General features: G+C 40.3%; 1 protein-coding gene across 2 annotated transcripts in view; it reads right to left on the reverse strand.

Moving 5' to 3' along the window:
* Positions 1-12427, reverse strand: part of POU6F2 (POU class 6 homeobox 2) — a 421158-nt gene that overhangs the window by 3128 nt on the left and 405603 nt on the right. For both annotated transcript variants that reach the window (XM_090048651.1, XM_090048652.1), the window contains 2 exons: positions 9811-9979; positions 424-592 (listed from right to left, as the gene is read on the reverse strand). In XM_090048651.1, the coding sequence (XP_089904777.1) occupies positions 424-592; positions 9811-9979 (338 nt within the window). The remainder of the gene's footprint in view (positions 1-423; positions 593-9810; positions 9980-12427) is intronic.

The following is a 12427-nucleotide window of genomic DNA, read 5'->3' on the forward strand; positions in this document are numbered from 1 at the left end:
GAAGTGCAAACCACAGTAATACAGGCTTTAACTTAGCAGGGATGCAGCCATGAAATGTTTGTTCAGTAACCCTATCTGTAGAAAATAGCACAGTATGAAGAGGGTCAGCTGGTGCTTATGCAGCATCAGCAGGGGCTCCAGCTCCACTACTGAATTAAATCTCAATGCCAGGAACATATTTATTGTTTCCTACTTGTTAAAAAAACAGCCTGAAAAGACTGAAGTTACTTTAAGGGCACACAGTAAGCATATTTCATCTGCCAGATACCAATACTATTTGTTAGTCTAAGTCCCCCATGGAAGCAATGAGTTCATATAATTAAAATACTCACAACCAACCGTTCCCCTCCCCAACCAAATAAGAGTAATAAGTAAAATTAAGAATGAAGAGAGGAGAATATAGCATATTATGTAACTTGTTACCTGCAGATAGCAGACTGGCTATAGGCTGGGCCTTCAGTGGCACTTAGAGCTTGGCCAACTTGAGTCTGTGTCAGACCAAGAGACAGGCGCCGGATTTTAAAAGCTTTGGCAAATTCCCGTATTTCCTCCAGATTCACCCCGTCCACCTCCCCGGTGGCTGTTTGAGGATCTGTGGAAATATTTTTTCAATGGTGTAAATTCTTCACATCACATATGAGCAGTTTAGACTATGTATTTTATTCTGAAGTATAAAGGAGGTTTCTCCACTTTGAGAAATAAGGCAGGGACTTTCAGTTGTATTACAAATCATTTATAATTTATGTCCTTGCTAAAATGCTAATTATTTACAGACTAAGGTAGTTCCAGTTCACTTCAGGGCTATGAAAGAGATCATGAAAGGCATAACTGGCACAATTGGCCAGGTGCCTAATTTCCTCTAGGTGCTGGCATTAGGGAAGTCAACACATGGCTCCTCACTTTCATTTTTACCTTTGGAAATCATGCCTAGTTTCAACAAATAATACTCACTTATTATCACTGACTCACATAAGGGGCTGATATATATTAATATCCTTGGGGACTTAAAATACACATAACTAATGAAAATGGGATGATGGTTTCATTGAAACGATGCCTTTTCTATACTGTCTGGAACAAATGCAAATCACACAACTAAATGCTACCCAAAGTAAACCACCAAGATATTTATCTTTGAAACATCTTAGTGTTATAATCAGTTCCTAAAATATGGCTTGGGGGGAAACAACCTCTCACGGTTTTCATTCTGCATCCTGTCGGGTTGGCAATCAAGGAGTGGAGCATTTGCAACTTGTGCCATCGTGTTTCAGATGGTAATACTGCACAATTTTTTATTTTTACATTAGACCCTCAGACGATAATGCTCATGATGCTGTGAGAATAAATTTGTCCTTTTTCTCCATAGCAGTTTACTGACACAGAAGCCTTTGTCCCTGAAAGGGCACATAATAAAGGATGTCTACAACAGGAAGGCTCCTTTGGTGCTGGATAACTCGGTCAATTTAGGACTTATCAAGGGAAATGACACAACAGCTGGAGAATGAAACTTTTTTCCCTCCCAAGCTACTGATCCCTGGCTAAATGAAAGCATTCACCAAGCTGGAGACAGCATGGGACTGGGATGGTGGAAGATTTCAAAGTGTTGTTCAATCCTCCGTGTAGTGAAGCCATTCTCCCAGCGAGACATCTCTATTGTTCTTCACCTCATTCTTGAGACTTCTTAGGTGAAAAGTTTTCAGCACAATAACCCATCAATTTCTGTAAATGCAAGTAGTTGTCGGAGGACTGTGCTAGACTACATTATAGAGCTGAGCACTATATTACAGTGGCTCCTGCTAGTGCTACTATAGTTAAGGTCTTGTCAGCATTACCGTAACAAAGCTTTTATTTTCAGGGGTTTATAACCCTGATGTAAAAATTCCCTTAGGATTGAAACTCCCTATAAAAAGTCTTTTAGCTCACTGAGAGACAAAAAGAGAGGGAGATTTTAGTATATAGATATAGCTGACAATGATTAGAATGTTTGAACAAGAAATAGAGAAGTTTTACCAAAACAATTATGGCTCTCTCTTTTGTAATTGCACAAGGCTTGCAGTTTAAAATTGAAATTGCATGAGGCTATGTCCCTAGATTACTGTATGCATATATATACAGATGTTATACATATGGAAACACACACATATTTTATGTAATCTTGAGAAGTGATGAGCACTTCACTTCAACTTTTGTTGAAGCCAAAGGAAGCTGCATGTCTTGACAACTAACATTACATTTATTTCATGCATTTTATGTGCGTGTGTGTGTATGTATGGATATCTGGGCACTTACCCACATACACACTAAAATCTGTATGTGTGTGTGTGTATACACATATGCATATCTTTCATGTCTTTAAAAATATGAAGTATTCCAACTTATGGCATGCATACATATATATTTGTAATTATTTTGTGTGAACATGCTTGAGATTCTTCAGGTTTACAGCACTCTACTGTTTATACAAAGGGTGTGGACACACAGCCATAGGCGACTGGTAGGGGGTGCATGGGGGTGCACGTGCCCTGCCTGACAGGGCCAGTGCCCCCTGGCAGCTGATGCTGATGCTGTTGGTAGGACTGATGCCCCCCCGACAGGGCTGCTGCCATCAGCAGCTTCTGCAGGTGCACCCCCAGATTCAGGAGGCACCAGTCACTCATGCACACAGCTGTGGTCCTTTCAAAAGGGGAACCTTCAAAAAAGCAGTAGATGTTACACTCTAATTACATATAAACGAACCATACAAATGTAGCATAAAGTAGTGTTAAAGTTGAAGAGGGTTTTGCTACATTTCTAACATTCTTGGTTCATTCACACATAACAATCAGAACATTACAGCTGCTGCCCTTTTGAAAGGGCTCCAGATGGGCTCCATACTCAAAGTATCAGCCTTTTTTAAAGATATGAGATATTCCTACTTAGGGTAAATGCATGACTTATACAACATACTGGTTATTAAGGAGATACAATGGGGAGGTGGGGTGTGAAGCTGCCCTTTCAAAATCTTCTCATCAATGTACAGATGCCAAATGACCCAATAACTTACAGTGGTTTCGGAGTTTCTCTGAGCGATCCAAATGATAGTGGACTCCCTTACTACCTTCCTTCCCTTTCTAGTGCTGTGAGTAGGGATATTGCTGGAGCCCTATGGACAAATCAGCCTTTCATAGAGCATGGAACGGAGTCCTGAAATTTGTAAACACCACAGTATGGGCATATTTTATGACTGCTTAGAACTGGTGGCATCACTGATTGCTTTTGGGAAGGAAATCAAAATAGACATAGGAAGCCAAGCGATTGTTGGTTTGGACATTATTCTGGTTGAATTCTGCTGCATATTACTGCAGTTGAACCTTTTTGCTTTTTAGGTCTTTTTCTACAATGGAGATGTTGGACTACAGAAGTAGACTGAATTTATCCTTGCAAGTGAGAACAAAACTTACCATGGAATCAAAGAATGAGGGAGGAGAAGACCTGATGGGTGCATCCAAATGAGTGCAGACATTTGTTTCCCCTTGTGTTGCTACTACTTGCCCCAGGGGAACACTTGTGCCATGTGCGCTTTGGTGCGTGGCAGGTTACTTCAGGTGCCATAGGGGAGACTGGGGAAAGCAACTCTGCTGGCCCCATCAGCCTTACCTGGGATCCTGGGGGCCTATCAAGGCTGCAGCCAAAGTAGGAAGCCTGACAAACAGCTGGAGTATGACTCCGGCTGGCCAGGCTCCAGTTTTGGGCAGTATATGCTGCAACCATGTGCATCACCCTGCTTTTTTTGGGCAGAGGATTTTTTACCCCGGGATCCAGGTAAACCTGCCCCTCCACCCCCCTGCTGTAAAGTAGCATCACAGGTAATGCCTGCATGTGAGGTGTATGGCACTGCAGACAGGTCTGTGGCACCATATACTGCACATCTGTGCTTGTCTGGATGAGCCAGATATGTATGGTAGACACCTACTAGAGAAGAACTGCTGAATTAGCAGCATGTTATGTAAAGATTTTTGAATAATGAAGTTAGTAGAAGAGATGGGGCTGAACTGGAACTCTAAAATTTCCCATCCCTGAACTCGGGAGAATGATTTCTGAATTAGATTTATAGTATTTAGACAGAGCAAAACCTCACTGAAGTCCTTGGGGAAAACAAGAACATATATATCTAGTGGATTCAATTGACACTCTGTTATGTAATAGGTTATGTATGTTATTGCCAAGTTAACTGCCATTTTTTGCTGGCTTTATAATTTCCCTTGTAACTTAATTTCTCCTTCAATATTTGAATAAAATTTAAAAAAATGGTTGACAGCGTGGACAGGGTGGTACAGTGTCAGGGGAAAGGAGGTGTGTGCCAACTACACTGAGTTGTCATAGTCTGTGCAATACATAGATTAAAGAAACAAATGTATATTGAGGTTTGATACTTTATTGTTTTTAGGCAGCTACTGGCTCCTGCTGAGCAAAGGATGAACCATGTGGGGCTTCCAGGGAGACAGGTATACTGAAAATCTCTCTGCAAGTGAACAAGAGAAAGAAGAAGCCACAAATTCTCACTCTTGTGCTGGGGATTATAGTTGGGAAGGAGGAAAGGCTCTTGTATCAAAACAGAGAATTCTAAAGCTCTTACAGGGTCTTCCCAACCTTGTCCTTTGAAAAGCTTCCTTCTATAGCTGAGAAGCCTTTTTCCAGTGTCAGCTTTTCAGGGACATAATACAAGTCTTGCAGAGCCTTGGCACGTTCTCTGCTTTGTCCTGAAGAGTGCAAATATCTTTCTATCTCTTTGGTAATGGACATAAAACTCTACACAGAAAATAGCATGTCTTCCAGGAAAGTAGAACTCTTTGGGCACGTCCTGACAAGCATGCACATGGTATTTCCCAGGGACAAATTGCAGTGGCACAGTATGGGCCACTCTTCCTTGTCCCAGGGGAATACCTGGGACAAGCAGTTTCTTGTGCATATGCGGTCTGGCATGCAGTAAGTTGCCCGTGGTAGCGTAGGGGAAGTTGAGGCCAGCACCTGGGCTGGTCCCAGCAGCCTTACCTGGAATCCTGGGGCTCCAAAGGTGGCTATCTGGTATCAGGGAGCCTGGCTGGCAGCTGGAGCGTGGCTCTGGCTGGCCAGGCTCTGGTTTCGGGTGGCTCACACTGCTGCCATGTGCACGACCCCGCCTTTTTCAGGCATGGTTTTTTTTTATCCCAGGATTTTCTGGTGTCAAAATCACCCCTTGCAGTATAAATTAGCAGTGTCGGAAACACTTACATGTACGATGCATGTGGTATGTGGTGCTGCATATTGCAAATGCATGCTTGCTTGGACCTGCCTCTTGTGTGTAGAATGCTAACAAGGGTGGTTTCCCTGCTGTTAAAGATGGATGAGTGGGTAACAGGCAAGATTAGGGAAACAAAGTTAACTGGGTGAGGAAAGGTGTAAATTGCAATGCATGGAAGCACAAGAAGTGGGGAAAGGGAGAAATAACTTTTGTTATGTCTACACTGTGACGATAGCATAATCAGCTTTGGAGCAGAATACATTAGGCTGTACCAAGCTTCATAGTTTAAAACTTGCTTGGGTATTTTTTAGCTATATGGAAGCTTGCAGTGTAGACTTACTCTTTGCTGTGGTTTGCTTACTTTTGGGAGAAAGATTGTGGATTGAAAGAGAGGGAATGTGATTCAGTGAAAGATGGCGTAAGAAAACGAGAAAAATGAATGGAGAGAGAGGTCAAGCAATGAGGGGAAGAATTGGAAGAGGGGAAAGGAAAAAGATGACCCCTAACATTTTTGTTTTTAATAAGTGAAAGCAGAAGAGAGAAAGAAAAGAATGACAAAAGATATCAGAGTATAGAAGAGAACCGGTATAAAAGAAAAAGGCTAAGTACAATACCAACAGACAGAAAAAAATAGGAATAAATTTTTCAGTCCTTGCTCAGGTCTAGCAAGGACCTGGTTCAATAAATGAGTGGGAGTTTTGCCTGAACGAGGACTAACAACTGCCAGATTTGAAACTACAGTAGCTGACATAAAAAAAAATAAAGGAAAAAGGCAGTCAGAGAAAGAAGGAAAAAAATATGAAACATAAAATGTATCACAGGACACCGGGGTGAAAAATCTGTAGTAAAAAAATCTCCAGCAAAAAAGAAAGAATATGAGAAAATAGATGTAAGTTTTAAAAGGGTTAACCAATTTTAGGAAATATTGGGGAATAATAGATATAGCAAGGAAAAAATGTTCATAGGATGAAAGAAAAAAATGAATAAAAGAAAAAAGAAAGAAAACAGATGATATAGGATTTTAAAAAGTTATTAAGAGTCAAATTATGCCACCTTTGTTCAAAGTAAATAACAATATTTCTAGTAATTTAACTGATTAAAGTTGATTTTGTTTTAGAGCAAGTTATTGCTCATTGTAAGAGTGGCAGAATTCTGCCCTAGTAATTAATTAGATAACTTGATAGATGTCACCATATTTAACAGTTTTGCCTCATACAGAGGTACCTGAAAGTATTAACTTCCTTATATTCATTTATTATACAAGGACTACAAATCCTACCTATATCCTACCTATAATACAAATTCTACCTCTGGCAGAGCTGGATGGTGAATTTAGGATGGCTAGAGCCTTGAGAAATGGACAGTAATACAACTTCCTCAAAACCAGACATTGTTTATATTTTTAAATTTTTCACCTTTTAATTTATTTGTATGACCCCAGGTTATAGTGTTATAAAACAAGGCCAGCATAAGGGCCCACATTATCTTTCCTGCCCTATTTGTTTTTACAGAAGGTATTATTATCCAGAAGACATGGAGCACAATGTTACTGACCCTCTGCAAAAAATGGTTTAAATGACTTGCTTGCTATCACATTAGACTTACACAGTAGAAGTAGGGTCAATATTTAACTGCCTTGATCATGAGATAATTCTTCCTTCTCCTGTGATTCCCTGCTCACTCACTGATCACTTCCCAATTTCTGTAACAATGAGGCAGAGGTTCCTGGAGACAACAATTTGGGTTACTACATAGTCCGGATTCATTCTCAGAGCAGATCCATTCAGAGCTATTGAATGAGGCTGGGATCTCACAGAAAAAAATGTATAGGATCTTGTAATTGGAGCCTGAATCACAATGCAAATATACAAGTGGGATTTGAATTAGAATTGTACAAGCAACTCTATTTTGGCATCATCTAGTATTTTGGATCTGACAATAGTTAGGAAGCTTTTAACAAGGTGATGGATAAGTCCACTTGTTTAAGATATAGCAGATATTACAGTACAATTGCAATCACTGATGGACTTTTCACTCCTGGCATCATCTTGAGAATCTGGACTACTTAGCCAGATAAGCAAATCTAACTGATTCTTTTCTTCTTTGAACTGGGAGGTCTGATAAAGGCAGAGCACGTTCTATTTCCTTAAGTCACCCAGCATCCAGGCTGTAAGATGTCGGCAGATCTGGATGAAGCATAGATGAACGATGTCAGTGATACCTGCAGAAGGTTTGGTTCCAAAATTGCCTTGGCCATACATGAGTGTAGCATGATCATCTTAGCTGTGTTGTGTGTTACTTGGTGGAGCCCCCAGAATCAGAGGAGAGGACTGAAAGTGTCCAGAAGGATTCCTGATCATGCAAGAAAGAAGGCAACAGGTAGGGATTCGGGACAGAGACCTGCTCTGGAACAGAATAACAGACACTTCCTGTTGACATACAACATACATAGGTCAGTCTCCAGATGGCACAAGCCTGTAAATATTGATGAGAGACAAACGTTCTTGACTTCTCACTAGTGGCGTGTGGACATGAATCTGCTTGATACAATCTATTTTACTGTCCCAGAGGCCAGGAATATTATTTTGCTTACAGGTATATTTAATGGCAAAAGTGCCACTGCCATAGACAAACAAACTTCCTGCACGGGGTGGAGAATCTCATGCTGTTTGTTGGTGCAGAACATAGTTGTCTATCATAATCTGCCCTTGACATTCTCTATGGGCAGTATAGGATGGCTTGACATGCTTTCTGTTTTGCTTCAGCACACTGGCCTGAACTTTTGTCTTCTGTAACATCTGGACACCTTGCTCCTTGAGGTCATTTGGCACATAATATTCATTCTACCAAGGAAGCATCAATCATGATTGCCATTGATGAATGTGAAGGGAGGAACTGTAACTCTTGTACACAATGAATGAAACTTCCACTGCCCCAGGACAGACTGAATTACCAGGGAGATCATCACTGTTGTACTTAGAAAATATTGCCCTAGAGAGTGGACTGTTGTACCCAGGATTGCATGCATCTGAAGTGAAGTTTGACATAGTGTCATAAAGGCTCAGGTAGTTACATGGCCAAGAATGGAGATATAAGCCCTGGCAGTCATAGTGGGGTGATAGTTGAGTAACAAGATGAGTCAATCTTGTGGTAGGTATGCTCTGGATATCACAGTCTATTTCTGTCTATGGGGTGCTCGAGAGGAGTACTGTGAGATTCCCTTAAAGTGGCTTCACCGCCACATTTCCATTTTTGGCATTTGTAAGCTTGAGCAGGTGATCAAGGTATGCTTGGCATTGTTCTTAAAAGTTTCGTAGAAGTGTAATCATAGCCACAGAGTCCAAAGTGGGCCCTAAGAATTCCAGGTTTTGTGCAACAGTTTGTTTCAAGTATTCAGCAACAGGCCTAGGGTAAACAGCAGCAGTGAGGTGATATTTGCTGAGGTATCATATTTACCAGCCAATCGTCTAATTAGGGATGGACTCCTTGCTGGCTGAGGTACATGGCCACTACTGAGAGTACCTTGGTGCAGATTCAATTTCTCAGGGCTGCTGAGAGGCCACATGGAAGGTCTCATTGTGGTAATGGACCTGGGCCACCAAAAATCAGAGGTATTTCTAGTGGAAATGTATGATTGGAAAATGAGAATAGGTGTCTTGAAGGTCAAGAAACAATTGTCCGTGTAATTGTCCATATGTAAGTGGAATCCGTCTAAGATTTACGGTGTTCAGTCCCTTGCAGAGAGGCAGATCCTTAGTGATTTTTGCGTTTTATTTCAACCTGTTATGCTTCTCACATACATGTACAAATATTACCAGATCAATACTTGGCATTAGGTGAAGTGCGTGTTCCAGTGGAAAAGGACTGCGGACTGAGCATTTGGTAAGCTGAGTTATAGTTCTGGCTCAGAAATTGACTTGGTTTATAATATTGAAGACAGTCATGTCACATACTTGTGTCTCTCTTTCCTCTTTTACCCTTTGTATTTCTTTTCTGCTTACACTGTAAGCTTTTCTGGACATGAACTGTCCCTTACTTAATGTATGCATACCACCTTGCATAATGGAGTCCTGATGCAAATTGGCCTCAACATGCTATGATGGTGATGCTGACAACAACAAACAAGCAACAACAATAAAAACAAGCAGCCTGGACAACAAATGGAACATGCTACCAATTAAGTTCTAAGTAATATAGTTCATTATATTATATGATTAGTTGGTTTTTCTCCCAAATGATATGAACTACCATTTCATTTTAAGAATGCGGATAGACTGCCACTACACTAAGTCCATTGGACAATCAATCAAGGGCTCCTACCATGTTTATGACCACTTTTAGTACTGTTTGCAATTTCTTGTGGCATGTTTACTCCCAGTCTTATTCATCATCACAACACTCAGCAGTTCTCACTGACAAGGATTACTTCAGTATATTAGCAATATACTGCCCGTTATGCAAAAGGAGAAAAAAGTAGATCAGGCAGATAAACAAATGGCAGAGAGAAACAGAGAGGAGAAACAGAGCTAGAGCTAGGGAGCAATACTTACTGCTGACTAACTGGCCAACACTCAAAGCTGAAGAGGAGGAGGATGAGGAAGAAGAAGAGGAAGCCTGACGTACTGGGCTTTGAGACATAGATGCTTGACTGTGAGCCAAATGCAGAAGATTGGATTGTGAGGCTGCTTGTCCCACTTGCGTCTGGGAGGGCTGATGGAGCTATATGTTAAAATGCAAAAATAGAAATTTAGAAAATATACTAGTAATAAGAAACATTCAAATGCACCATGGTATTCCCTGCTATTTCTGCATAGGTAACTATGAAGGAGGCTATAATACCATGTACAGTTAAGATGACAAAAGTTACCAGGGGCCATTTGATCTGTGTCAAACAATTACTTTCCCAGTGTAGTTAAATAATTTCTCTATACCTGCAGCTAAATACTTGACAGGATCTTTATATATTTTTTATGGAAACGAGCAGCAGAGTAATTCCTGCTGCATCTAGCAGATTTTTGATTTTATAAATACAAACTCTCTGCCTCCACCTGCTTACATCTATGCAGATGTGCCCTAAATGGTACCTCATGTAAGTCTTAAGTAGAGGAGTCCTTCCAGACTGAGGACCAAGGAAAGAGCTATGTGTTAAGCAAAGAAATAATTTATTTCATGACACTGGGGCAATTCAAAATTATTTAAAATTATTAGGAATGTCTTATTGCCTGGTCCATAAACTGTTCTTTCTTAGAAACAGGATGTGAAACTTATGAAATCTGTTCACCTATCCATAAGGGTTGAGAAATGTCTCAGCATATTTTCCAAGAGTAGGTCATAGCTAAGAGGTTCGTTAAATAGCTAGAGGCAAATGATAGATCACAATACAGCACAGACCTGATTCGGACCTTACATCAATCTTATGGTGGCATAACTCTGTTAATTATAGTGGAGATACTTTTGATTTACACTAGAGAATGTGAGAAGAGCATCAAGACTTTTTTCAACATAATAGGTACCTATGTGGGCTGAAAGCACTGTAATATAAACTGGTCTTAGTATAGCTTGATATTATGGCTCTATTATATCTGGTACAACCTTATTAGAGACAAATAATACTATTGCAATAAATTAAGAGAACAAGTTATAAAGCTTGTGATAGGGTTATAAGATATTGGTTCTTGGTGGAAGCCTAAAATTACTCATTGTAAGTCATGGTAAATATCTACAGAATGGGGGGAGGCGAGGGGAAATAAAGTGCAATTTGGAGTAACTCAAAACTAGTAAGATATGCTTATTTTTAATTTTAGTATGCTTTATTTTGTTTTGTTTTACAGAACAAGTATCTTCAGGTAAAGGGTATCTTCGGCTTCTTTAATAGCACCTGAAATATCCAGTATACACCCAGAAAAAAAAAGAAACAAAGTACACAAAAGAATGGATACTTGTTTATCTGATCAAATCTAAGGTGATGAGCCATCTCCTGTTGAATACACCAAAGCTTTTTTTTGTTTTCTCATAGAATTCAAAACTAGGAAACAATTATTCAAAACTGGGAAAAAAAATCAGACCACTTTGGGGTATCCTTTAATAATACATGCATTTATTTGTATCAGTCAGTCTAGCAGCTCTGGCCTATTATGATTTCCTTATGGATCAAAACCCAAAAGCATTTCACAGTCTAGAGGTTTATTTAAACAATTGAATGGTCTTGAAAGAACTACAGGCACTATCAGAGTTGTACTGATAGGGAAAATGGGAACACAACATGTTCAACTTTTCAGGATCTGAATATGTCAAACACCTTTTAAGTTTTTTTTATGGCATATTTTGCCCTTGAATAAAGGGTCTGTGGAAGATCCCTGAGGCAGCAGAACTACAATGGTAATGGTGGGAGGTTGAGGAGAATTTTGCATCCTCTGTATGTGGAAGACATGCTCTGTCTGTTCTGAATAAATCATGGTATAGTAGTGTTTTCAGGAGTAGGTCTGGACACAGGCAGCTGTATGGTCTTTTGGTCAGTAGTCCTACAGGTTCTTAGACAGGGCACCCCCATCTGAAAGATGTTTATGTATTGTTAGCTTCTGTTTCAGTCCCTGTAGGGCAGGGGTGGGCAATAATCTTGGGTGGAGGGCCGCTTACTGAGTTTTGGCAAGCCATTGAGGGCCGCATGACAGGCAGCCCAGGGCAGAATAATATTAATTTCCTAATTTTTTTAGGGGTTCTGCGGGCCAGATAGAATGGCTTGGCAGGCCACATCTGGCCAGCGGGTCGCATTTTGCCCACCCTTGCTGTCGGGGCTGGAGGGTTACTCATACTGAAGTCATGCCTGTAGGCTGAGGGTAGACTCTGTTCTCTCTCACTTCCACACTGTTTCCTGTGAAAACCATAGTTTACTGGTGCAATGAGTCAGCTGTAAATGTTGTAGAACAATGATGCTTTTCGGTAACATGAAATGGCATGAAAACACTTCCTCTCTATTTTCGTTCACTACAATTTCCATTTCTGAAATAGCCCTAAAGAGAGGTGATGATTAGATCATGAATTAGATTCTAGATGACAGAATAAATTCAAACTAGCAAGAGCTGATGCTTTCCCAATTTTGGACTTGTATGTATGATATGATATTTATTTATGACTATTGTACATCTTGCATCCAAAGACAGAAGGGTA

The sequence above is a fragment of the Crocodylus siamensis genome, chromosome 5, assembly GCF_052110815.1.
Source record: "Crocodylus siamensis isolate JL-2025a chromosome 5, ASM5211081v1, whole genome shotgun sequence".
NCBI classification, from domain to species: Eukaryota; Metazoa; Chordata; order Crocodylia; family Crocodylidae; genus Crocodylus; species Crocodylus siamensis.